The 27,936-nt window shown below is 39.0% G+C and overlaps 1 protein-coding gene across 2 annotated transcripts; it reads right to left on the reverse strand.

The window, feature by feature from the left end:
- Positions 1-27,936, reverse strand: fubp3 (far upstream element (FUSE) binding protein 3). Of its 2 annotated transcripts, XM_053485487.1 has the most exons (19): positions 27,729-27,936; positions 17,671-17,782; positions 11,857-11,890; positions 10,662-10,711; positions 9,512-9,583; positions 9,174-9,231; positions 8,016-8,151; positions 7,810-7,908; positions 7,477-7,584; positions 7,080-7,182; positions 6,060-6,160; positions 5,793-5,931; positions 4,029-4,189; positions 3,202-3,275; positions 3,032-3,108; positions 2,688-2,756; positions 2,408-2,479; positions 2,097-2,224; positions 1-1,565 (listed from the first exon to the last, which is right to left on the reverse strand). In XM_053485487.1, the coding sequence occupies exons 1-19, from the start codon at positions 27,861-27,863 to the stop codon at positions 1,557-1,559; spliced, it is 1,737 nt and encodes a 578-aa protein (XP_053341462.1). In that variant the 5' UTR covers positions 27,864-27,936; the 3' UTR covers positions 1-1,556. The 2 variants fall into 2 exon arrangements, with proteins under 2 accessions (XP_053341462.1, XP_053341463.1); XM_053485488.1 differs by lacking the exon at positions 2,688-2,756.

The raw sequence follows: 27,936 nt of genomic DNA on the forward strand, positions 1-27,936 counted from the left end.
TAGTCTTTTGATGTTTTTAATACATGGTTACCTGTACACATGAGGGAAAGGAAAAAAATAAACCAAAAAACACTAAAATTAAACATCTGAAATTATAATAATCCCTTTTCATTACGCGATGAAGTTAATACTAGATTCGAATTTATAACTAATCACTCATACATATATTAGATCACACAGAGCAGAAAAAAGAAAAAAAATTACTTAAAAAGTTATTAGCATCTCGGACTGTACACGAGTCCACAGTGTGTACTGGTGGAGGGGCATCGGAAAGCCGGCTGGTACCGAATAAGACGACTTTGATCTTAATACTTAGAATATAAAAAACTACAATTAACACACAGACAGGATCTGGAGGCTTAGCAGTCTTGAACGAGTTAAAGTACAGAACATACATAAAAACCTATCAGTTCTCATTTTTTTGTCCATAACATTAAGATGCAACATCAAATTTCAAATTACACATTCACAATCTTTGAAGGAAGAAAAAAAAAAAAAACCATTTCAGTATGAAAACAGACAGAAAAACAGGGACAGTTTTCCTGCTAAATGACTCCATGAGGAAAAAAAAACTTCTTTGATTTTTAATTACATATATAATATTTAAATAAAGTATTTAGTCAAGTATCTGAGTGTACATACAAAGTTTTACAAGATAGCAAAGGCAAAAAACTTACAATATGCAAGATGCAAGATTCCCCCCCACACTTTTCCCACATCAGATCAAGGTAATAAAAAAATTATCCGTTACATTTCCATACTCCTTTAAAAAAAAAAAACCTACAAGTTAAACATCTGTCAAAATATTAGAGAAATCCATCTTTGTTTCAAATATGAAATAAGATATTGCACCTTTTTTTAAACCAGAGTACAATAAAATGACAATGAAAAACAGAATACAAAACACAAGAGGAATTAAATTAGGAATTGACTGCCGTTCGCCATCACTCATCATATTGTGTAACAAAAGAACACATTTTTTCCTGTAACAAAATATCACAGTTTTTTTTCATCACACTGAATTAAAATTGCTTTATGTAAAGAAAAAAAAAAAACATTTTTGTACACATTCTTAAAACATCTCACGACAAGAAAAAAACAAAAAAAGAACAAACCAAAAAAAAATTGGATTCAAGACTGCTAAGCCAGCAATTACGATTTTATTGCAACAGAACTAGAAAAAATAGATTATATTGCGATTGCTGAAATGTCACAATTCCGGGTTTCGTTTTGGCCTTTTCACTTGAATTAAAAAGATAGAATAGAAAAAATTATAATAAAACAAAAACAGCTCTGTTTGTCCAAAAAGGAATCCCGGATATTGTTCATTCAAATAATGGTGTACACAAGTATTTAGTAACAATTTCTTTTTACTTTCCTGATTTAGAAATATTTCTTACTTTTAATTGTATAAGTCATTCTACAGCTAGTGTTTCTCACTAAGAAAAAAAAAAGTAAAAGTCTTCAAGGCGTTGCAAATCTAGAAACCTCTGTTACAAAAGGTTCGTTTCATCTTCTGAATCATTCAAAAATCTTCAACGAAAAAGGTCTCAGATCTAATGATCCTACAGGAGACACGGGGAGAGAAAAAAGAATTAGGGCTAAGTAGCAGATCAAATTCACCATTTTCTGCATCATAGAGCTGTTAGCAAACACAGTACATGTCTGTCCCCGTCCCTCTGAGACTATGTCCCTATCCTCCGTGTCCCTGTCTCCGTGCCTCTTGGAAGGTCGCCCCTACACCGGAGTCAATGTGCCTCTGGAAGTGTGTACATGTCCCTGTCCATCTGGGTGTGGGTTTCAGTCTACATCCCTCTAGGACCGGTCTCTTTCATCAAAGTAGTCCCTTTTCCCTTTGTGACCCTGCGTACTCACCCCTCTGGTTGTTTGTTTCCATCCTTGTGTCCCAACCCCTCCGTTAATGTATGTCCCTGTCAATCCCTCCATGTCTGTTTAAGTGTCTGCATCATTATTACTCATCAGTCCCTATGTGGCATGTGTGTGTGTTTACCCAACTCAACTCTGTCCATGTGTCCATAAATTGTGCATGCATCGACGCGCCTGTGTGTATGCGCCGCAAGTGTGTCTGTTCGTACCTGAAGGCCTGGAGCCTGCGAGTGCTGGGCCCCCTGGCCATAATAAGCCCCCTGTCTGTAATACTCCACCCAGGCAGCGCTGTAGTCAGGAGTGGAGCTCTGCTGAGAGCCAGGACCTGCAGCCTGACCTGAGAGAGAGAGAGAGAGAGAGAGAGAGAGAGAGAGACAGAGAGCACGAGTATTTAAAAAACATCCAACTGCTATCAAGTTAAATATTTAAAATGACGTATAATTTTATGCACTTGAATTCTATGAACACACAGCACAAGCTGTAGAGTAAAGCTTAGGGAGGGGGGAGGTAAAGAACTCACCCTGTTTCTTGTAATACTCCTCCCAAGCTTTGCTGTAGTCGGGACCAGTGCTTTGTGCTTGGCTCTGCTGACCTACAACACACATAAATGGTATTATTAACTGAGCTAACTTTAAGAAGCGTTAAAAAAAAAAAATCAAAAAAAACTTTTTCATGCAAGGATGTTTGTACTCGACTGCTCATCGTTTTACTGCTCTACAAACGTCAATACACTTTCCCTTGCATAAAAGAATAAATCAAATAATATAGACCAGGAGCTCTAAGGATGTTATGTTACTTGCCTAGCTTCTTATAATACTGCTCCCACGCTTTGGAATAATCCATCTGTCCTGTCTGTGAGCCATTATGACCTGAAACCAGACAAAAAAAAAAAAAAAGGAAAAAAAAAAAAAAAAAAAGGCGCACATGATCAACAAACTGTTGCTATTTTCTTTTCCCTGTCTTTAAGGCAATGCGCCTCTGTTACGATGACAAATACTTCCCACTGGAGCATCCTAGGCTCGGGGATATTTCCAGCATTAACAATAAATTAATGCCATAAGTGGAAATATAACCAAGATAAAAGGGGAGGAGGCTCTAGGTTGTGTGTGCACTGACAGAAACAATGAGCCGGCGCGGTACTCACTGGGGTCCTGCTGGCCCTGAGGCTGCCATGTCTGGTATGTAGTACCCCAACCTCCTGTCATGAAAGTCTGCGGTCCACTGTCAGACAAAACGAGAACCATTTTAAAACAAAACTCAAAAAAAGCAAGCATAAAAAGCTGGAGGTACTACACAAAAAGAAAGGACGCTCACTTCTGGTGCGGGTTGCTCGGTCCTTGGGTGAAGGGACTGAGTCCGAAGCTGCTGCTGCCGGCCATTCCCGGGGCCTGGAAAGTCGATCAGCAAAATGGGGAAACGGGTCAGAGGTCATGGACAGGTCCTAACACAACTCATTAAGGACTAACAATTGATTAATAGCGGGCAGGATAAACCCATGGTGCGAGTGCGAACAGGGGCGGGGTGGGGGGTGTGTTAGGGAAGAATTAGGACCACCGGACTAGAACACCGGCAACGAGGCCGAGTTAACAAACGTTTAAACATCAGGAAACAAAGAGACACTTTCGTAAAACTTTGGTGGTATTTTACAATTTGTAACCCCAATCAATGCAAAGAAGACTTTGGTGCTTTAAAAAAAAAGAAAAATTCAAAATTAAGTGGATGATGGTGTTTTCATGAGAGCAGGTGGTGAACCTGAACATGGAAAACAGCATCAGATTGTGAGAGGGCATTAAATACAAAGAGTGCAAGGTGCAAATGGTCTCGCCTTAAAACGATTTCGTAGTCTAACAATATAGCCAATTCTCGCTCAAATGATCTTAAATTTTAACGAGATGTGTAAAAGTTAATTAAGGTAAACATTTTACTTTTGGATCAGGTAATAATGACAATGTGCTGTTGAAATGGTCACCTGACTTATCACTCTTATTTTTCAACCTGGGGCCTATTTAATTTCATTCACCTAGGACAAGTACTTACTCAGATATTCATATTTTAAATGTTGTCAAAAAGTTTTGGGACACCCTGTACAACATGGCAAAATCCCAAAACAAAGAAAAGTCAGTCGAGTGTTTGGTACCTACCCCAATCTTCTCATCGATCAACTGCCGGGCCACCTCCATCTGCTGCGGGGTACCTCGGATCGAGAAGATGCGCACGTTGGGGTCGGTGTTAAGGGGAGGATTCCGCTGCAGCTCCACGTGAGCTCCAGACTGCTGGTTGATGTTTTTAATGGTCTCTCCACCTGCGGAGCACAGGGACACGGGCTTTTCAAATACAACTCTATTTTCTTGAAAGGGCTGACGATGCATAGAGGAGGTAACCCCTTTTTCATATTTAATGGCAGGAAATTATCATTTTTTTTAATAAAAGTTGAAACCACGACAGACATGGGATTGTTCTCTTGCTGGTGCGGGAAGATCTGCTCCATCAGCACTGGAAGCAAATTTTAAAGCGTATCCTCCTCAGAGTGCGAGCTTTTCCATTCTTTTCTAAAGGGAAAAGCTGTTGGCAAGGAGATGAGACTTTGTCTCATGGTCCCCTGTGCAGAAACAAAGCCTTTAAGACGCATCCTGTGGGTGGTGGTGATGGAGGGGGGGGGGGCTTGGGGGGCTGAAACAGGGATGTCCCCTAAAATCAATTACACGTTTGTTCACTTCGGGCTGATACTCGCTTGACCCAACCTGACCCCCGGCTGAAAACGTCCCTCAACTCGTCCCCGCCTCTTTCGGACTCCTTGCCAAGGCTGATGGACTGATCGTGAGCCATAAGCTATTGTCAAACAAATTTAACTTCTGCAATAATGAAGCCATTATGAGCTCTTCAGAGGAATTAAGATCCCGAGCGCACGGTTCATGGACTGGACCTGACGTATGCGAGATGGGCTTCATTTTGTTGTGGGGGGGTGGAGAGGGGTCTTAAATGGCGTGAGAGTGTTTTGCTGGTGGTCTTAAATGCGGCTTGAAAAGACGTCCTGGCAAAGCACTTAGCGTATACAATGAGGTGTGTGTTTCAGACTTAAGTTGGGAATTAAGACCCCCCCCACCACTTGTAATAAAACCTGACAAAAGAGCACTTGTGTCTATTTCTAAACAACTGATCTAAATCCAACAATTTCATTAATCCCAGCAACACACACACACACATACCAAACATGAGATATTGTTCTTGCGACGATATAATAAAGCGAGTTTTGATGGCGCTCTCGTCTCATTTTGAGTGTCTAATCACAGGAACTGTTGTCTATATTATTCACAATGACAAAGAAAAAAAATGGCAAAGTTTTTTTTTTGTAGTTTTTAAATAAAAAAAATCTTGGCTGTTCAGGATGCAAATGTGATTTTCAGTTTTATTCAAATAAAAAGTTTTAATTTCATACCTTGGGCTTGTTAAAGACCCTACTAACTACACTAATGCAAAATAACCTTCGACAGTAAATTGACATTTTAAAAAAAATCATAAAAACCATACTGTCTCGAGGTGAAGAAAATAAAAAAGTTGGCCCCTCAGAAGGGACTGCATCAAAGCAAATAAAACTTAAGGAGATTGCTGAAATCAGTGGAACTGGGTTATGAAAGAGTGGTTCTGGGACGACGAGGAATAATTCACTCTTATGACTAAACCAAATACAATAAACTGTCAAAATTCACTATTAGTGCAATAAGAAATTTCACAGTAGTCATGTTTTACAACGCTTTGTCGCAAGTTGATTAAAAACCCACATGTAACACCACTTTGAGGTGATTCACTGAGACTAGGAATTCAGGCTCCTGGGCAAGTCTTCACCTGCCGTTTCTGAGGAACGGCCCAAATCCGCGCAACGAAGGAGGCACAGAAACAAACACTACCTTTCCCAATCACAAGGCCGCACTTGTCTGCTGGTATCGTGTAGGTCACTTCCTGTAGCGCGCCCGGAGCTAAGTTCCAGTCGGCACGGCCTCTACCCCGTCCGCGTGGACCCAGGGCACCTCCGAATCCATCACGCTCCTGAGGGGACAACAGAACAAACTCTTTAGAAAAATCAGACCCTTGTATTTCTCTGCTAAGGCTTAGAAAATTTAATCTGGCATAAAGAAACTGGTTTTACAAAAATGCACGGCTGCGTTTCACAGTACCTGCGCTGTGTGGACCAGCTCGTTGATGAGGTGAACGGCGTGCTGACATCGATCCGGCTGTCCCATTACCTGAGCGACACGCTCCGGGCTGATTCCATCATCTGATGAGAGGTGTGTGGGTGGGAAATTTAAATATTACATAGGGTAAACCAGGATAAAGCACTGACAGCTAGTGTATTTTTGGGTGCTGAAGGCACTATAACACCTGCCTTAAAACAAGAGACAAATCCATATAAACTAAGAGTGACATTACTTTTCCTTAAGCACCAAATGTATTTTAATTGGAAGAAAAATGTCTTTGAATCATGGATGAGTGATGTGGAAAAAATCTAGTTAAATTGTGATTAGTGATCAAAGACCAAAAAAACTAACAAAAGAAAAATCAGAAAACTTAAAAGTTACATAAAATTTATATTTGGACTTTGAAATAAAATCAAACATTTGTGTGTATGTAGCAACAGAAACCCTAGAGACAGCACCCAGAGTCATTAATCAGGACCGATCTATGACGATATCTTTTAACCAAATTAATGCCAAACTCACACACATTCCAAGTGGTCTCAAAAAAAAAAAAAGGGGGGGGGGGGGGGGGGGGGGGGGAAGAAAAATTGCTTGACCTGCAACACAGAGTATGGCTTAATGCTGAGATCATGCTGAGACACGTGCGAGTATAAAAGAACTAGCGGCACCGTTAATCTGCCTTAAAGCCTTGAACACTTAAGCAGCCTGTTACGTTGTGTCCTGTTCACAGACTTAAGAGATTTGTTTGCGGTATATGTGCCTGCACACGTCTCGATTGCAGCGCAGATAGAGAAACACTGAAGCGATCCTCGCTTTGAAGTTTAGTTAAAAAGTCATTGAAGACTTGATTGGTATTAGGTTAAACAACATGGCACACCTATTCATACCAATGGACTAAAGTGCATCATTTATTATTATTATTTTTTTTAGCTGTCTGCTGAACCATTCATTTCCTTTTAGCAGAAATGAGGTGATGTGACGTGATGCAGGTGTACCGACCCGGCTTGAACTGGATCCTCACTCCGGCATCATTCTGGATCTTCTTGATCATCTCTCCGTTTCTGCCGATGACAATGCCCACAGCAAACCTCGGCACTGGCACCTGCTCACACACACAAACTCAAAATGAGTATCGTAAGGAATATCTGTACTGAAAACAAACGTTACTACTAGATACAAAATAGGGTAAAATCAGAGGCTGATCTGCAGATCCCCGATAATGTTCGATCAATATTTTTTTAGATAATTGATTGTGGAGTCATGAATCACCCCAAAAATTTCAAGGCATAACGATCTTTTGCGTCAAACATAAACCTACAGCATGACATGACCAAAGATCATGAGGTATTTAACAGACAGTTTTACAATAAATCCGTTTGTGTGCTTGTACACTTACCTCAGTACTGACTCCTCCCAGCCTTGAGCCGAAGTCTCCCAGTCGTCCAGGCCTGAAGTCTCCCTGGTCCTTTTCCCGAACGATCTCTAATACCAGCTCTCTAGCTTGCTGCAGAACACACACAACCAGCCACAAGTTATTACATACAGTACTGGTTTGGGGCAGTGGTAGCTCTGCAGCTGGACTACTGATCGGGTTCAAACCTCAGCACCACCAAGCTGCCAGTATTGTATAATGAAATGAACGTATCAGGGCGTCCTGCAAATGATAAATGTAAAAGAAAAAAAGAAAAAAAGAGCACCGATTACCATCCACATGACTGAACGGACTTACCTGCACTTTGTAAGGATCTCCAGAGATTCTCAAAGGCTTGTCAGCTCCAGTGGGCATGGGGCCATCCTGAATCATCACCATCTTCACCCCTGTCCTCTCCTGATTTAAACCCCGGATTAAAGTTCGACATTAACAAAGCGGAACGTTGGGCGTAATTAAAAATTTTTTACAATAAAAAAAATTAATAAAACAAAACTAAATCCCACCTGAAGTTGTTTAATGGTGTCTCCACCTTTGCCTATGACCAGACCCACTTTACTGGCGGGAATCAGGACATCCTGGCTGGTCTCGTTCCCGTTTCGGCATCGCTCAACTATCTGACTGAGCAGCCGCTTCGCCTGCCTGTAAAATGCAAACACACAGATCAGGATCAAAAAGGACCAAGCATGCACATGCACACACAAACTGAGGACACGGAGTGTTTAGCATGTGTTCTAAACATAGGTCAAAATCATGCAAACTACCCAAAACACTAAAGGCTAAACCTCAATCAGTGTGTAAAAAATAAAAAAATAAAAAAAGCTGCATTTACAGTTAAACCTTGGATCTAGAGCATAATTCTTTAGGAAGGTTGCTTGTACATCAAAGCGCTTGTATATCAAAGCAAATTTCCCCATAAGGAAATCATGGAAACCTAGATGATTTATTTCACGAAAATATTCATAAAAATTATTAATACAAGATAAGTAAAAAATTAACCTGCACTTTACTTTTAAAAAGAATCATGGTTGGTTTGAGACGAGAGAGGAGAAGAGGACGAGGCAGAGGGTTTATTGCGTAGGATGACTTTCACCATCAGTAACAAAATCACTGGCTTTCTGTAATCTTTCACTTTTTGTGTGACTTTAACAAAGAGTCTCTCTGTAACTCACTCAAGACTAAGCATGATGGGAGACTATTACCCACAATGCCACAGCACGTGAGAGAACCACCATTGGCTTAGTTGTGATCATGTGATACTCAGGAGACAAAGCGTACTACAGTACTTGTGTTAAGACCTATTTATCGAGTCGGAAATTATTACAAATTTCTGCTCATCCTGCAAAACACTCGCAATCCAAGGTTCCACTGTGTTCACAAAAAAAAAAATCACAAGGTTTCAGTGTCTTAATTAAATAAAACAAATGAATAATAATTTTTTTTAAAAATCTGTAATTGCACTTGCAGCCGGAAACAGTCTAAATCTCCCTGCTGAACTGTTTTAAAATTAATTCTTAATATTAGTACGCATTTCCACTTCTCACATTCAAAATCTTTATTTAGGTGGGGTTTAAATAAACAGCAAAAATCTCTCTCTCTCTCACACATACACACACACACAGCAACATTACATTACAGAAAGACTGGAAATAATGAGAGCTTACTCAATGCTCTCTGGACTCCCAGTCAAGGTGCAAGGCCGGTCAATCATACCTCCACTGTCTACAGGAGCAACACACACACACGCACACACAAAACACAGTTTACAACACCACCAAACAAAAAACCTTACCTACAGTAAGGTAAACAGATAACAGTACAAAAAAATTAAAATAAAATATAACCAAAGGAGAGCAAAGGAGAAAAAGAAAGGGAAATAAAAAAGCTGTAAGAAAAGTTAGCTCTGAACATGAGTGATGAGGTTGTGGTGTGAGGTATAGATGAGGAAGGGTGAGTTTATAGTGGGGTTTCGTCAGGGGTAGAGAAGAGAGTGAAAACCCACCGGCAGCGATCTGGATCTTGCACCCGGATTCCAACTGGATTCGAGTGATCTGCTCACCGCCACGGCCGATAACTGGAGGAAAAACATATCACATCATGAATATAATATAATGAGATTATTTATACATTAAAAAAAATTATATAGTAAAAATCCTTTTATGAGAAAAAAAAAAAAAAAGAAAAGTTAACGTAACCTGATTATTTTTATTCTCATCACCACATCCCAAAATGTCCCTATAAGTTCTCTATTTACTAGTAGGAAAAGTACACTACACAGTCGACTCCTGAAATTAGCGGGAATTACATTCCTAGAGCACCTGCAAATTTTGATACTGCCTCGAATTTTGGTTGTGCCCCCCCCAGAAAATGCCTATAAAAACCTATTTTACAGTTTAAACCCTAAATATACCCTCCTAACACGCTCCCAAAACACTTTAACTTAAATTCAAACTCAGCGTAATACATAACCCTTTAAAAGAAAATAAAAAAATAGTAAAGGTAAATCCATATACTATACAGTACTATACTGCTGGGTGTCCGGCAGTGCTAGAACGTAAAGTCCAGATGTTACCCCTCTATATGTACTGTAATTCATGCAGGCGCGTTTTCTTCATCATCGGTACTATAGGGTAAATACGATAATTCACCATCACAAGTGGCATTTTTCCTCTACGGTTGCTTTGTGTTCATCCCACAGTACTGAAAAACAGTAATATATTCTATATAGAAATATATGATAGCTAAATACAGTTACAAAATTCATAAATATGGTTCTTAATAGTTTAGCGTTAAAATGCATAAAAGACTATGTAATATCACAAAAAAGCCATTAAAAAGCCAGAGAAGAATAAAATCAATCAGATACAAAGTTGAAGTTCAGATTGATACTGTAAAAGCAAAACATCACCTAGCTACTACCCTCACACCCACATACTGGACCGGTCTGTTTTTTTTTTTTTTTTTTAAGAAATTAAAATAACAGCGCAGACACAGTGCTGCCGCTGCGTCTATGAGCAGGTGAACACAGTGAAGATCTTTGTGCGCGCGTGTGTGCGCGCGCATGTGACAAACGTCTGGGTTTGTACAACTGTAATTCATTGCAATTATGTCTCAGAATTACATAAAACCCCCTCCTGCACTGCTGTACTTACTGTAGCCCACCATCTTATCAGGCACTTTAAAGTCTTCTGTTATTATAGCCCTGGACAAAAAGAAAGAAACACAATTATAGCGCAACATCACAAACTGCACAAAGGAGACCAGCTCATGTAATTAGTCAAGAACCTGCAATTTACACACTTTCTAAAGTGCAATAAAAATATATGAGGAAATCAAACTTAAAGTTGAATTTTTTTTGTAACTAAATACAAGAAAATCCTGATAAAGGAACAGTAAATGTCATTTGAAAAATATTTTAAAAAGAAATTAAAAAGTAGGAAAGAAAGAACATGCGAATGAAGTACATGAAGAAACGTAAAGTAAGAAAGTAAAAGTAAGAAAAAGAATAAAGGTAAGAAAGTAAAAAGCAAGAGAAATAGTGTAAGATTGTAAGAAAGGTATGTAGGTAAGTAAAGTAAAACAAGAAAAGAAATAAAGAGTAGCACAGTAAAAATTGTGTAGAAAAAAACATTAAAAATTGTTTAGTCAAAAAGAAAGTAAGAATAAATGCAAATAAAGCACATGAAGCAACTTATTTAACTAAAAATATCAAACCAAAAATAAGAAAATCAAAATTAAAATGCATCGGCAACTTACGGCTTATTATTATATATAATTTACATTTGGATTTTGATTTATGGCTGTAAAAAAATAAAAACAATTAAAAAAAAACTGCCTTAACTGGAATGTACTGGAAGAGTGAAAGCTGCAAGAAATTCTAGGATGCATTAATTAATTCATTTAATAAAAACGCTGCATTACTCAATGTTGACTGGAATTTTTAGGGCGGGAAAAAAAGAAAAGAATCTGACTGTAACTAAAAAATGTTTTAAAAAGGGCTCAAAACAGCGATCCTGAGGTGGATAACAGCCCTTAACAGCTGTGTGTATGGAATATTGTGAACTGATGAGAAAAAGCTTTCGAGTCGTCAGTAAGAAGACGGTTATCACCATTTTGGACATCACGTTTAGCTCCTTGAGCATTAATACAAGTAACCAAGTGATTAAGGATATTTAAACATCACAGAGGGAGAAACTAAAACCAAGGTTTCTAGACCAGAGCTTTATAGCTTCACAAATAATTATGTATATTTTAGAAGCAAAAAGTAAATGTATTATTAAAAAAAAAAAGGTATTATTCATTTGAATGCTTGTGTCTTATTTACAATTTGATTAAAGATGGACTCACCTTGGATGTACCATTGCACCAAGCTGGGTCCCCACTTAAAAAAAATTAAATAAAAAATGAAAACAGAGAACAACATTAACGATATTTAGCAATAATATTAGCAATGGTGTTGAAATTTGCAGAAATGAACAGACGGTGATTTTCTATTGTTAATTTTCACTATTAATAAATTCTATTGTTAATTTTTAAATGAACAATCTGTATTTTTTTGTCTAGTATATTAAAAGACTAAATCTCTAATCTCACATTCTTGACGTCAATAAATGTTGTTGTTTTTTTTTTTTTTAAAGGGCACCACAGGAAACATTTCCTCGCCTGACAGTCAATCTGTTTCTCGTGTTTTGTGGCTTCAGACAAAATCTGCTAAACAAGTTAATCTAGTAAAGATCTATAAATGCCAGCGTTTTAGTCAGTGATGTAACCGACTGTAGCTGTAGAGGAGCGAGGTTAACCATTACAGCAAATAAGAGTTTTGCTTCCACTGTATGGTGGTATATTTGTGCCTCATTCCTGAGTGAAAAACCGTTCACAAATTACATTTCATTAAGGTTGCCAGATCACGCTGAAAAATCCCCCACAGACAGAACAGAAAACCTGTTCAGTCAGATAACACACACACACACACACCACATACGACTTCCTTTAAACCTGAACAATATTAAATGAAAAAAAAAAAAAAAAAAAAAAAAAAATCATAAAAAAATGAAGAGGCAAATAATCTTCAAACCTTATATTGCAGTTTAATTTATTAATTGAATTTGAAATATTTTATTTATTTGAGGACTTTAAATTTCTTGAGCTTGAAAAAGTTGTGATCGGAGCAGTCGGATTAGGATGATGTCACGCATTCGAGTCGCGCATCTATAGGGTTGGTCTGTGCACATAAAGCATAAAGTTTTCCACTGTTTAAAACTACAAAAACCTGTCAGAACCGCAACACCCACTATAATGTGCACCACAACCACCACTTTGTGACAAAGGCTTTCCTAGGAGCAGTCCTACTCCTCACTGAAAGTAAGAGTAGCAAGCTTCATAAATAACTTTTATGTCCTACTCCAATTTAAATCCAGCTGTTGACAAATGGGGGAAAAAAAAAAAACATATAAAAAACAAACATCTTGTCTTCTTCCCATTTTCAGGGAGCGCATTTGCTTGGCTAAGATCTCGGAGATGCTCTTTTGCTCACCACTGCTGCAAAGAGTGGCTGTTTATTTACCATAGCCTTCATGTTAAACTAAATCAAACCGGTCTGGTCGCTCTTCTCAGACCTCTCTCACTCTCTCATGAATTATATGTTTCTAGTGGATGTTTTTGTTAGTCATGCAATTCTGAGGAAAGCGTGATGTAAAAATCACAAGAGATCAACAGCTCGGGAAATATTAAAACGAGCCTTTCTGGTTAAGTCAGTTCTATAGTTTAATAAATTGTGCTCTTTACCTGTGCAGAAATGACCACGTGTCTAATGGTAATGCAAGTTCTGCTGTATTTCAGGACTTTTTAAACAGGAGCTGTAAATTATACTTGCACAATGAAAAACTTTATTTAATATTTAAATGTTTTTTTTTTTTAAGTGAAAAAAAGTGCAATATGACTTGTGAATAACGGGCATGTCGATACCACACTCGCTCATGCAAAAGGCCAAAGCTAAAAAAGAAAAACGTATAAAGCAACCAAATCGCAGCCGCTACTTACACTTCCATTTGTGTGTGTGTGTGTGTGTGTGTGTGTGTGTACGTGCACAAAACGGAAAGCTATTTGGTAGTGATTTCCAGTCAGAGCACAGGAAGTTATTTTTTCGCTTTCTTCATTCAGACACGATGTTGCAGGCATGACGAGGAGAATGGTGTCTCAGCTTGCACACTGTTTTCCTCTGTGGTTTTTTTAAGTAAGCCGTCTTCGGCGTGCTTGAAAGTAAAGAAATTTTTGCTGTGACCGCATACGTCAGCAAAAAAAAACATTTTTTCTTTTTTTTTTTTTTTTGGTGTTGTTTATGCCCTCATAAGAGCATTCTGTAATTCTGCACAAGCAAAAGTCCCGGTTCGATCGAAACGGCCCTCAGAATTGATCAATAAATAAATGTTTAAATGATGATTCAAACATTTACTGAGATAAAAACTACTTGCACAACTTGACAAAGCTCTACAAAACAAAAGAAATGCATTAAAATTTACTGGAAGTCTAATTTTTTATATGCATTTTTCCCCCACAACAAGCATTTCCTGTGACTATAGGGCTCATTATAATGTTTAAGGAGGAAACATCCTGCAAAGAAACGATGTAAAGAAGTAGGTTTCATACGGGACAGCTAACAGATAACAGTCAAGGCTGCACAATTTGATCACAAGAATTAAGATTTGTTTTTCTAATCATTTTGCCTGTCTGTTTTCAAATGTAAATGTAGTTAAAAAAGGTTATTTTTAAAAAATACTCTAAATACTAACCGTGTATAAACCTGAGATAAGACATAGCTGGTTAAGATTAAACAATTTCACAGATCCATACTTTTTCTTTTTAACACAATTTGTGTAAATTAATCTTCACCCAGGCTGCAAAAAGTTTTCCTTTTATACGTCTTAATCATTCATTTATTTATTTACATTCCCAAAACCCTTTTTTTATTTTACGGTATAGTACAGTGCAAAAGTAGAGCAAAATTTTTTTAGCATCTTAAACATTAAAAAAAGTTTCCATATAAAAACTATTAAAAAAAACCTATATCATATAAAATAAAATATCAAAGTCAATATATATATTTTTTTAAAGTTTTGCTTTAAATATATAGTCTCGGGTACAGTTTGTGTAGTTTTACAAGAAAAAGTGCTTAGTTTGACTAAACATCCTGCAGAACCACACACAGTCCTGCTGAGAACTTTGTCACACACACCATCACTTTTTTGCCATGCATGCATTTTTGGCTAAAAATTGCTCTTTTACATAATATGCTGCTTTCTTTTCTGGCCTAAAGATATTTTCCCGCGGGTTTTAAGTTTGAGTTTTTGCTGGAATACAAAATCAGAAATGTTTTTTTTTTTGCACCGACTTAATCATGAAATCATAAAATAAAAAGATTTATTACAAAAGCTTGTACACACAACCAGACTTTTGCACCGTGAAAACGGTTAGCTTTATCAAACTCCTATCTTTAAAAACGCTGACCGAGTCGGCGTTTTTACAATCGCATTTCGAGTTCAGATTTTTTTTACATTATGATTCAAGTCATCTAATTCAACTTGAATTGAAAATAAATAAATAAATAAATCCTATCAAGTGACTGATATCTGGTCTTTAAATCACTCTTCTTTCCCTCCACACACACACACCACTCCTGCTGCACTTACATAACGCTAAATAGCCGTGTAATGTGCGCTCAGCCTTTTCGTGGCTCACACACCTATTCATTAAGCAGGCGCTCAAGCTTCCTGCTCATGTTTTAACTCATTTAAACCATCTGGGTTATTATTAAGTGTGAACGCTTTCTCAGTAATACACAGGAAAAACACCACAACTTAACACGCAACATTCAAATCAATTCTACATAGAGGCGTACAACACTCAGTATGCAGAGCAAAGCACGGTGAAAAAACAAGCTACTGACCCGATCAGAGACGTAGATAAGATCACACAACGAGTTAAAAGTGTCGGTCTGAAGCTAAATTTAAATATCCAGAAGTGTAATAACTCACTCACACCCTATATATATCTATATATATGAGCGCAGTTTTAAATAGCGTGATGTTAGCGATTATTTATTGTCAGTTGTACTAGGATTAGGTCACGCAGTAACAGACAGGAGACAGAAGAAAGAAATCATGACAAGGTTTAAAACGCACCGAGAGAAAAGAGCCATGATGAGTTTTGTTTTGCTCAGAAAATCATCTTGCCTTAAAATCTGTTTAAACGTCGACCACCATGGACACTGACCACGGAAAAGATTATATTTTTATTAAATATACATTTAAAAATAACCCAAAAATGGGAATACTTAAGGGTTTGATTTATATGTATTTTTAATATTGGATAAAAAAAAATGTTTTTATTCATATATTAATTTATATAAATTGTATGTTATATATATTTTTTTAAATCTACACTTTTTTGGGTGGTGTTAAGATTTCATAATTTTTTCTTAATAGAGTATACAGAACAATAATTATTAAAAAGATTATTATTATAAAACAATAGAGTTTATATAATACAATAGAGAATAACTTTATTAGAGCTGTGGCATTTAAAATAGACTACGCCATTTCATCGCACTTTGGTTGACCGATTCGATTTATTTACATTCAGAATCAATTCATTTTTTAAAAACTTTTAAATGTTATATTCACAAAAAAATTTTTTTTAAATTACAAATTTCTTTAAAAAGTATACCACAGTTTCCACTGGAGCACTTCCATCTTTGTTCATTTTTGCGAGACTATCACTTCTTCCTGTACTTTTGAGTTTACGGTGCAACACCGTAATGGATTGGGTAAAGAAGAAAAAAAAATTGTTGGCTTAAACCAAGAAAAAAGTTGCTTTGTATAAACTGAATTCTAATAATAATAATTATTTTTAAAAAACCCGTAAAAGTGATATCGAATCGCATCAATTTGAATCTATCCCAATTTTTTTTCTCCCCTCTACATTAGGATACATCACATTTTGACAGACATTACAGTACAAACCACTTTCCAGCCTCAAAGCAGCAAAACACACAGTTTACAATTACAGTTCAGCTCATTTACTTTCCTAATAAGCAAACAAACAATATCGGTGAGTATTATGTAGTGTATTTACACACGCTATCACATTCAATTCGATGTCTAATCTTTTCCAGTCATGTTAAGTCATATTAAGGAAATCTGAACACGCTGTGTGTGTGTGTGTGAGACTGAAGTCATGGTCTGGCTCACGCAGCGCACATTACACACACTTCCTGAAACGACTTCAGGCAGCTGTTACATTTAAGGACCGACGGGATTTTTTTTTTTACATTTTTTTTTTTTTTGCCCCGTAGTGGAGCTTTAGAGGGAGCGAATTCTTGCAGGAGAACAGCGGCGTCGGTGACGGCCACGTGTCAGCACTCGGAGGCCTGATAAATCCTCTCTCTGTCCTCGCGGCGGCTTGGACTCCGCTGTTAGCCTACACACTTAATTTACTTTGTGCGCAGTTGTGTAATCCGCACCAGAAATAACGCGGTGAGCCGAGAGGCCTCGTACACCACACACACACACACACAGAGAGACAGACCAACATGCACACTGGAAAGCTCAATATAGTGTCTGGCAACCTGAAAATGAACCAAAGGGAATTTGTTCTTTTAGGAATTACCTAAAAAACTCAGGGCATAAATTAGAGGTTTTTTTTTTTTTTTGGCAATGCAAAATCATCTTGACGTGCTTAAAACTTTATATCTGCTTTGATAAATATCCAAGGCTGACCAACGTTGGCGAGGACAGGGGGTGCGCTCGTCTTCCTGTCCAAATCTGTTTAACTTACAGATTATTATTATAGTAATAATCATTACGCACAACAAGATAGAAAGACTTATTTGGTTATAAGACGTTATTGTTCTCTTATAACCTTGGCGCACTCAGCACACGTTTTGGAAGATCTAAGTTCTAAATAAACATATCAATAGCAACAAATTAAATAAAACAAAACTAACGCACCAACTTCCTAAAATGTTTCATTAGCCACGATATATTAAAAGTCCCAAATATGAAACACAAGCCACCAAAAACAAATCAACTTTTTTTTTTCTTTCTTCCTTAGCTTCCTCTCTTTTTTTTGGCTCAAATTTTTTTATTTTGCATATTTCTGGCTTACCTCCTTCATCTAGGGAGCGTTTCTGCCCTCCATAGGCATAAATCGAGGGATCGACAACGGGAGAAGAGTGGTTCAGATGGGGCATCGGGTCACCACCCATCTTAGCCGCAATCTAGAAAAAAACAAACAAGGAAAAAAAACATGCCATAAAAGATATAAATTATTATTTAAATAGATACTTAAATACCACACGTATATAACGCATATTATCAATACACTTACAGTATATACATGGGTTCTATAGTTGTTAAATTTTTATACATTTCCATCATAAAAATAAAATGAAAAAAAAAAAAAAAAGTCTGGCATGTTTACAGATCTTTTATCCCCCTCTCTTTAAAGATCTAAAAATGTTGGAGTGTTCAAGTCAAACCTGGACTTTTAATTGTGCAAAACAGAACAGGACACAGTTCAAAGAGTCAATAAAGATTAGAGACGACAAGGTGAGGCTCAGAGTCGCCTCCGTATCCGGGATAGTCATTCACGTTCTTTAAAACATTTGCACAGTTGAAAAGTTTTACTGTGGTTAAGAGTCTCATCACCGTAGTGGACTTGAAACTTGAAGTTTTTTGTGAGTGAAGACAGGAAACCGGATTGACGTTTCCAGGTCACGACTTGACTCATGTTAAAATTAACGTTTCATAGACGATTTTTTCCCCCTGCCAAATTAGAATTACCATTCTAGACACAGAGTGTACAGGGTGATTCACAAAAGGCGAACACGCTGTGTAGGGTACTTCAAAACACATACACTCAAAAAAAAATTATCTAGCTACGCATCAACAAGAACATATTAGAGATTAAGGATCTGATAAAAATTTTCACTAGTGTTGCATGTTGTTACATGCTTGTTTTATTATATTATCTTTGGCTGTTTTTCTAAGTAAAAAAACGTGTTTTTAAGGCTCATTCTACAGCCTTTATTAATACTAAAAATGTATCATGCCTGACGTCATGGAGAAACAAAAAACAGACATGACCGGACTGGACCAAACACTCGTTTTAAAGAGTCAGATTTGTCGTTTAATCCGATTCAAACGCACACAAGAGCTCCAGTTGATGTTCATTTAGACTGAACCCTAACCCTGCATCGGCACAAAGACTCACTCGACTCCTCACCCACGTTAGCGCCACGACAAAGCGACACAGCGGTGCATTGAACGACGGCCGATTTTCGATTCCCTTCTTACGAGCCAACGTTTAAACAATTGTCTTTGCCATCATTGTGGCAAGATCGCCTTTTGGAGCGAGTCCCGCGAATCGTTTGGGCGCTTTTGACTGAGCGAGGAGGAAAAAGAAAGCAAAAAATAAATAAATGTCACGTAGCTTCCGATCCACAGTTTAGGCATTTACGCTAAACACAAAAGTAAAAACCGGACACAAAAGGAAGTACGTTCTATCTGAATTCTTTCATTCTTTTCTCATGTTGTCTTTCGACATTGAAAAGTATGGGCTTTCAGAAAATTACAGAAAATTGAGATGACTGCCTGGCGGCAATGATTGATGGCTTTTCACAAAGCGAAAGGACCAGGGGGGAAAAGAACGGAGGAAAAAAAAAAATCAGCAAAATATAATGTTTCCAAATTAGTGTCTCTCAATTAGAGGCTTGCATCACCTTCAGAGTGTCAAACCCTTCAAGACAAGACAGTGTGTGTGTGTGTGTGTGTGTGAGAGAGAGAGAGAGAGAGAGAGAGAGAGAGAGAGAGAGAGAGACAGACAGAGCGCTCCACATTTTCCCCTCCGGCGAAAAGCCTCTTCCTTGGGAATGCTGGAATGTCAGCAATGTGAGTGAGCATGTGAATAAATCTGCTACTCAAGCAAGAAAAAGCCTCCGATGGCCGCCGGAGGAATTCAGACCCAACAACCGGCCACTTGTTGCCCAGAAACTTTGGGTCGCAGGCCAGAGAGGGAAATGCACTAGAGCTGTACCGTCTTGCTCAGGGAAAGGAGGAGGGAAAAAAATTATTTGTTTGCTTCTCCAAAACCGTTCCAAACCAGCAGTGTGGTTATTATTCCTGAAAAGCAAAACTTATCCCAGTTAAAGCCACGATATTTATATTCTCTTAAAAGTTCTCCTAGTCAGCGCGTTGTTTGTTCGTTCTGTTGAAATAAAACGAAAGGATTTAAATCCAAACATTAATGCCAGGGGGTTCAGAAAGAAGAAAAACAGATCGTGAGTAAAAGTGTTCTCAAAGTGTCGAAGAAAATAGTTTTCAGCAAATTTAAAAACTTATTAAAAAAGGGACCTTTTTTTAACTACAGTAAAAAAAAATTAAATAAAAAACCTTTACGTCTTTATACTGACCAGGGCGCATTTTAAAACCTCAAACGGTACACTTAAACTTAAGCTCGCTCTTTAATAAGCAATCAGATAAGATTAGATTAAATCTGTATGTACTGGCGAATGTCAAGCTTTCTGCGTTCTGTCTCGTTGACGAGGGCGACGCAGTCAAGAATAAAAAGGCGGTTGGGCGAAAAAAAAAAAAAAAAATTTGTTTGTTAACAAGTTAGTAATCACATGATACGATGTCATGATACCTAGGAGTCAATTTGTTTAATACTGCCATTCTCTAAGTATCATGATTTTATCTCCTTTTAACTCCTGAAGCAGAGAGGGAGACTGATTTTGTAATACTTTAAAAGACCTTGAACAATAAGAAAAATTGTTTACATTTTGAAAACTTGAAAGTTATTGAACACGAGTAATTAAATGTAGCCTGTTACTCATAGCACTATTTCTTCTAATACAAAAGGTTAACATTTAACTTCAATTTAAAACCAATGTAGAAAAAAAAAATCCTATAATTATACTTTCTCCGTCATCCGCCATAATTATCATTTCTTATTAAACTTGACCAATAATTCGGTCGTAAACAGTGGCAATTTACAGCCTCAAATTCTTGCGTGTCTTCGTCTGGTATGTTTCCAGACTATTAACTTTAACTCGTGGTGTTTTGAGACCGGTGTAAGTGTAAGTTAGTAATAAGTGGGTTTTGAGACGCAAACTTTAGAGAAAGTCAGATCAGAGGCTTTTTTCGATTTAAGCTTGTGCACTCAGAGCACAGAACTGGTTACGTCCAAAGCTGATCCAGAACCTAAAATGTTTCTTTTCAGCACAGAAAAGAATCACGAATAATAACCAAACCAAAGTTTTCCCCACCCTCCGTCCAATCTCTAATCTAGAGCATCAGTGCTTATTAATGTACGCAAAAGACGAAACAACGCGAGTCAGCTGGTGCACCAGGGTCTGATTCCTCACCTACAACAGTTGTGGTGGCGTAATGCCAAAGTCAGGACTGTACCAGCTGTCATTAGTCTGAAGTACAGTGTGTGTGTGTGTGTTTACAGGCCTGGCTCGGCTCGAGCAGTAAACTCGCTGATAAGGCGACGACTTTGACCGTGACGAATCACAAACGGAGCTCGACTACCAAACAACTTTTTTATATGAATAATAAATAAATACAAAAATGCATCGTCGGTAAAAAAAACGCACTGGAGAACACAACGTGTAGGATCACTGGAACATCAAACGACAGGACGCTTACATCCCCCACCCCCCCTTTGTGCCAGCCGGTAGCCACGTCATGTTTTAAGAGCTGGCTTTTCCATGCAGGCTGTAAAACCTCGCTGGAGTCATGCCCGGGTCTATTTTTCACCCAGCGGGACTTGATAAAAGTTCAGCGTGTTGACAGAAACGGGCAAAGAACCTTCAGAAACCTGAAAGCCGAGTGTCAGGACAAGGGTAGAAAAGAAAAACCTGGCACACGTGTGAGTGTGTAGTCCAAAAAACTACAGCGCATTCGAGTGTGTACAAAAAAATTAAACGTCTATCATCTTAAAGCTTGTAGTTTCTTCAGCAAGGAACTAAAAAATAAAAATTTAATAAATAATTAAATAAATAGTGTTTAAATCTTGGAAATATCGCAACACTAATACTTTGACAATTTTGAGTCAAATTCTCAGAAAAATAAATAAACATGAATAAAACTAGTTTAGCAAAACGCCTTAGGGAAACGAAAAAAAGTCACGGTTCAAGACGTACCTCTGTTTTTTAATTACGGGTTGGTGCATTAAAAAAAAAAATTTTAAACATGTAAACTTCTACAAGGTGACAGACTGGCTATAATTACCTGAACACATTAGGACTCCACAAATACACAAACCTGCAGCTGGGTATCTGGTGCAAGAACACCGACAGGGCCAGTGACGGCTACCAGTGCAAACCACGGTTCTTCTACATAAGGGATATTTATATTAGTATAGTGTTTAAAACATTATTTGCACCTGGTGATGGCGTTGTTGGTACTTTTGCACGCTGGAGGACAAAACAGAAGACACGCAATAATAAACGGAAATAAAACCGGGAAAAACTTCTCACTGCTAAATCGTGAATGTTAAATTACACTAAACACACACACTGATTTTTTTTTTAAACAGGAAACTATGGATCAGTAATCCGAGTTGGACCGCACTGACATCATAAATGACGTAATTCAACCCGGAAATTTAAACCGAACAGGACAAATTCTATTGTGTGTAATGTTACTGTACAGTAAAAGGGGAAAATAATAATACATTTTGGGTCCTTGTGCTGTTCACTTTGTTTTTACTAAATTATTTCCAAAGTTAAGGTATACAGTGTTCCGCATAACTTCCCTGAGGTCAAAAAAAAAAAGAAGAAGAAAAAAATATATATCCTAGCTGTCCAAAATGGCTGCCTGGAAAAGTTTTATAGTGAAAATGGATTATTACATTTAATCATCTTACATCCATAAAAAAACCCTCTTCAACATTGTAAGTAAATACATCTGTTACATTCTGTTTTTTTGTGTTTTTGGCAGTAGTACACACCTTTAAGGGAACTTTTACACTACACACGTGTGATTAGCATTTCCAGGAACGATGGCTCATCCCCTTCACATTATTTTTGCCCTCTGTACTCGGGTGCAGTTGTATATTTTCACCCTCCGATACAGCAGGTGGCAGTATGCACCTAATTGGTTGGCGAGCCGCCACTAAACAGAAAACGAAGACGTCAATCTTCATGCTATGTCTAATGATAGCGATAGTTTGGATATAGTTTTCTACTTTTTCAGCTACTACGGTGTAAGAGGCGCGAAGATTTCAGGGGAGTCAGGCGGCGCTGACGGTCTTCAGGTACGACTGGCTTCCGTATCCGATTCAATCCATGCCCAAGTATGTCGTATCGATCTCGAAAACACCGCTTTGCACTGTTGGACTCGGACTCGGGCACGGTTCCGAAGTGTGGAACGTTTGTGTTCACGCTGATCGAAAAACGAACCAGACTTTGGAGCCAAGCGTTCTCGGAAACGATCCCGAGACCCTAAGGTGAAAATTCTCTAAGCAGAGGTATCTCACAGGTATGGAAAGTTGATCCATGCCCATGTACCAGGCACGGTACAGCATGTTCACACTACTGAAAAACGTATTGAACGTGTACCCGGATCCATGCCCCTGTCCGTAGTGTAAAAGCAGACGGAGGCAGCCATCTCAGAGCGCGAGCAGCAAGAATCCCAGCTCACGAACGAAGAATTCCTTAATGAGTTTGGCTGCGATGACAGAAAAAAAACAGGCTGAAAGTCTTGTGAAACTTAATTAAAGGGCTTTTAACACACTGTCTTCAAGCCATTACGAAGTGTCTAATCACTTTCTAAAGAGAAACCCAACCACAATCACACCGAGGCTCATAAAGCAACAGGAGAATTGTTTATTTTAATGGAACAGAACGGCACAGCCAGAGCACAGCTATACAATAAGTTTGGAAAAGGACACAGGGTTGAGTGTTTGCTGCACACATCTGGTTTTTCACGTTATACCAGAACTCTTACAAAGAACTTGTAGGCAAAGGCTGCTTGTTTTTTTCCCCCCCCCTGATTTTAACGTTTTTGCAAATGAGCACTGACTTCTATACGGCTTTATTTAATGCTTTTAAACTGTTGTTTAGTGTTATAGTACTGATCTCAATCAGTGTGACTAAACAAGTGTAACAGAATGAAGCAAGGTCGGCCTCGTAACGTTTGCGCATGATGCCTTGATCAATTTGCACAAATTATAATTATTAATAATCGCAACATCACGCCGTATGCAAGCGCGCTGTTGCGGGGTGATACTGATAAAAAAAAAAAAAAAAAAAAAACACTTATAGAACTGCAGCCACTTCCTGAAAAATACTGACGAGAAACAGGAAGCATTTCTGGTCAAAGTTAAAAGAAAGACTCAAAACTCGATCACCACAGTTCGCACGTTCCTTGGTTATCAAGTTTTCACACCTCAAAAGGTGTTGATTAGTTTTCTATTTTAAAACCCTTGAGCTAACCGGTTTCTATAGTATTGAGACACCTTCTGTAAGCATATGCTGATTAAAACATTCAGGGAAGGAGTCTCCAGTGTCGGTGCTGTGCTACAGTCAGAGGTAAAGGACAGAAGAGTTTATGCATCTTGGTAACACATGCAGTTGCAGGCTGTAGCTTTTTTTGTCTTTCAGATTAAAATTGTGAATCTCATCAGGGAACGACCGCTTATTAGAGATGTTAATTACTTAATTTGATGCTAATGAAAATGGAACTCATTAAAAATGTATTAATCTTACCCTAGTATTAATAAAAATTAATTGAAATTCGTCAACATTCTTGGTTCTTGTGACTCTCAAATCACGTACGATGGTCTTTTAACCCGTCCCAAACTTGCAACTAACCCTCGCAAAACGTCTTACAGTTTATCCACGGAGCACAGACCACACCTTGCGAATCGCTATGCATCGTCCTGCACGATTTTGCCAAAACGACCTACGCGTCAAGTCTTGCTAGGTTCACGGACCGCATATAAAAAGGCGTCCAAGATTTAATTCCCGCCCCATCAGATCAGCTCACCAGTTAACTCTGACAGGACGCCCCCGTTTTTGGACACAAACATTTGAATAAATAAAATTGCATGTGTTCAAGTCTCAGTACAGCTAGCCAAAAAGTAAGCACTTCACGGTTGGTTTAGAATCGATCCTTAGATCTCTTCATTCTTCCAATTGAATGGCACTAAACTGCTGGCGGAAATTTTCACATTAATAGCAGGGGATTGTTTCAGACTACACTTGACCCCAAAAGTCTAGATCTGTGTGAACTCCGTGAGATCTGTGCCCGAGTCCACCTCAGGACAGATACGTCGTACTCAAGCACGAATCGAATCAGAGTACATAAGAACAAAATCAGTTTGCCGTTTAGACGCGACGTCATCGGCCTCCTACTTAATCTCGGCGTGTGCTGATCCCAATCTCTGACCTACTCAGCCACATCTAATACAGTAGGAAGGCATGACTTTTATTTATATTATTATCGATAATATTAAACATAGCGCGAAGATTAACTTCCTGGTTCTCATCTTCTCTCGTGTTTAGCGGCGGCTCACAAATCAAGTTGGTGCATGCCGTCACCTGCTGTATCGGAGAGTCGAAACCTGCAAGCGAACCAGAGTACGAAGAGCAAAGATAATATACATGGGAGTAGGAGGATATGGACGGGGCCGCAATTGCTCCTGTGCACAATTACACATCAATTGTGACTGTGAAAACATCCTCCATGTCCTAAAAGACTCAGCAGTGCCATACATGTCAATTCTGTATCACCACATGGTTTGAAGAGGAATCAGATTATAGTTTAATTTGAACAAACATTTTCAAATTCTGCATTACAAAGGGAGGACCTGAAGAACTGCTACGATCCTAAAAAGATATTACACACCGACTGAAAGAGCGAGTGGTCCGTCTACCTGCCGCTCGGCACAGGGATACACCCCACCCTGGAGGCACATCCATCGTTTCGGTAACAGTTACTGGCAGGGGGGACGGTTGCCAGCACAAAATGTATCTGAGCACTCGGTGGTGAAGGACATTGGCTCAATGGTGCAACAGTGACAGCCTGGTGGCATCAGGGCTCAAACCAGGGACCTCCTGACTAGCAGTCCAACACCTTAACCCCCTGAACCACCCCGGCCCAAACTTCCTGACTACATTGCTGATATTTATAAGATTCGGGATCAAATTCGAGAACGTGGAAATGTCCACTTCATACCAAAAAAAAATCGTTTCACACATTGGAGGACCTGAACCCAGCCTGTCCAGCCAGATTTTGCCGCAAAACTGGCTGGACAGAACTTAATGAAACTTCGGCAGTCCATTTTTTACTTGCCATTCACCTGAAGTTAAACCGACGCCATGAATGAAATCTAAATGTTGTGTAGAAGTGAAGTTATGTGCTGGATAATATATAAACTGCAAGTTTTATAAACTGTGTGCACATCTTAAATTGACAGCGGGACAGAATTTGATGACACTTAATGGCAGTATTTGGATACTCTGCATGAAGTTTAACCTGCACCATAAGTAAAATCAACACGTTGAGTAAAAGGGAAGTTAGCTATGTGCCGGATTAGAAACCTGTAAAGTTTTAATAAGAACTTACTTGATCAAATAATTAAGAGGGGCAAGTCAAGTGATACAAATAAAAAATTTTAAGTCTGAGTATGAATAAGTTAGAAAGTTCTGCCTAACACAAAGTCAGGTAGACATGTACCTGGGCTTTAACCTAAAATAATATCACTGATTAAATTACATTGACTATTTAAACCCTATTAAACCTTTAGATTATTTCGACAAACGCATTACACATCAATAATATGCCAGGCTGCATTATTATCATTATTAGATTAAGTTTAATCTACTCACTTATCTTTTAATCATCGATACCACTTAATCCATACCAGGAGACTGAGGGCACGAGGCGGGGTACACCGATGGGTTGCCAATCCATCGCAGGGCACACACGCACACTACGGGTAATTTGGGAACACCAATTAGAGCTTGTAATGTCTAATAACCTGCATGTCTTTGGATTGTGGGAGGAAACCGGAAGACCCGGAGGAAACCCTCCAAGCACAGCGAGGACATGCAAATCCCACGCACACAAGACGCCGGGGCGGGAATCGCACCTGGACCCCGGGTAGACAGTTCTGACCCCCACGCCAACCAAGTTAAATTAAATCAGAAGCTCTCAGCTTTAATTATTTTTGTATTTCTCACTGAAGGAGTTTATAAAGTCAGCACTGAGGCATCACCTAAGGAAGAGGTTTATATTAATTTAGTTCATCACAGAGTGCACCGAGGCCTCGCACCTCTTACGCACACGTTAATACGCAGCGTGTAATCGCTTCACGTTTTCAGCCCCCCCCCCCCACACACACACACACACACACACGTCTTCTTACACGTCTTTGACGTGTGCTAGCTAAGTTCGCTCCCAGGCACATGCTACAAGCAGGCCAGTTATCCCAAGTGACACCCTGTCACACGCCGTGCACACGCACAAACCCGCACGGCAGCGCGTTCACGTCGCTCAAAATCAACTTTATTTCACGTGTCCACGCGCGTGCAGAATGATTTCCATTAAAGTTGGCATTTTCTCCCCCCCCAATCCGCTCAAACACCCAAAGTGCCCCTGGGAGAGGGACAGACAGGGGTGGAAACGTGTGCACGAACATTTTAACCCCCGGACGTGTAAAGAAACACGATAATGCCGGATGTTTGCGTGAAATAAGGTGTTTGGGAGGCTTTTTGCGGAACTAGGCCACACTAGCATGTAGCTTAGCATGTAGCTTAGCAGCTAAGTAACTTTTACAGCGTTGTTGCAACAGGTTGTTCCTGTGTCTTTGGGGTTTTTTTTTTTTTTTTTTTTTTAAAGAAAACTTTAAACAGGATAGTTTTTTGGGGAGGGTGTGAAGAAAGTTTCTTCCGCGTGCACGTCGACCTGCGCGTGCCTCGTGCACGTGCGTGTTTTTTTTTTTTTTTTACCCCCTAGATTAAGTCTTTTTATAATCTGCCCAAGTTAGCCCGTTAGCTAGCTAAGTTAACTAGCTAGCTTAGTGTGAGTGTGTGCGTACAGGAGGGTTTCTGCGCCGCTTTAAAACAGAAAAGTTCACTCCTGCGAGAAAAGAAAAACACTTCCGTGTCCTTTAACACCCGCGCTCGCGCTGCACGCATAACTTCACGTTACCTGTCTCGCCCGATGCAAAGCGTCGGCGAAGCCGTCTGTCTTCATCCCGGGCTGAGCCGCCGCCTGTGCCGCCTGCGCTGCTGCTACCGAGGCCTGTCCCTGCGCCAGCTCCGCCATCATCATCATCATCATCATCCTCCTCCTCCCTCCTTCTCGAGCACCACGGCGGCAGCTCACGCGGCAACACGACGAGCGCCGAGCGAGGCCG

Source organism: Clarias gariepinus, chromosome 24 (assembly GCF_024256425.1).
Source record: "Clarias gariepinus isolate MV-2021 ecotype Netherlands chromosome 24, CGAR_prim_01v2, whole genome shotgun sequence".
Classification (NCBI taxonomy): Eukaryota; Metazoa; Chordata; class Actinopteri; order Siluriformes; family Clariidae; genus Clarias; species Clarias gariepinus.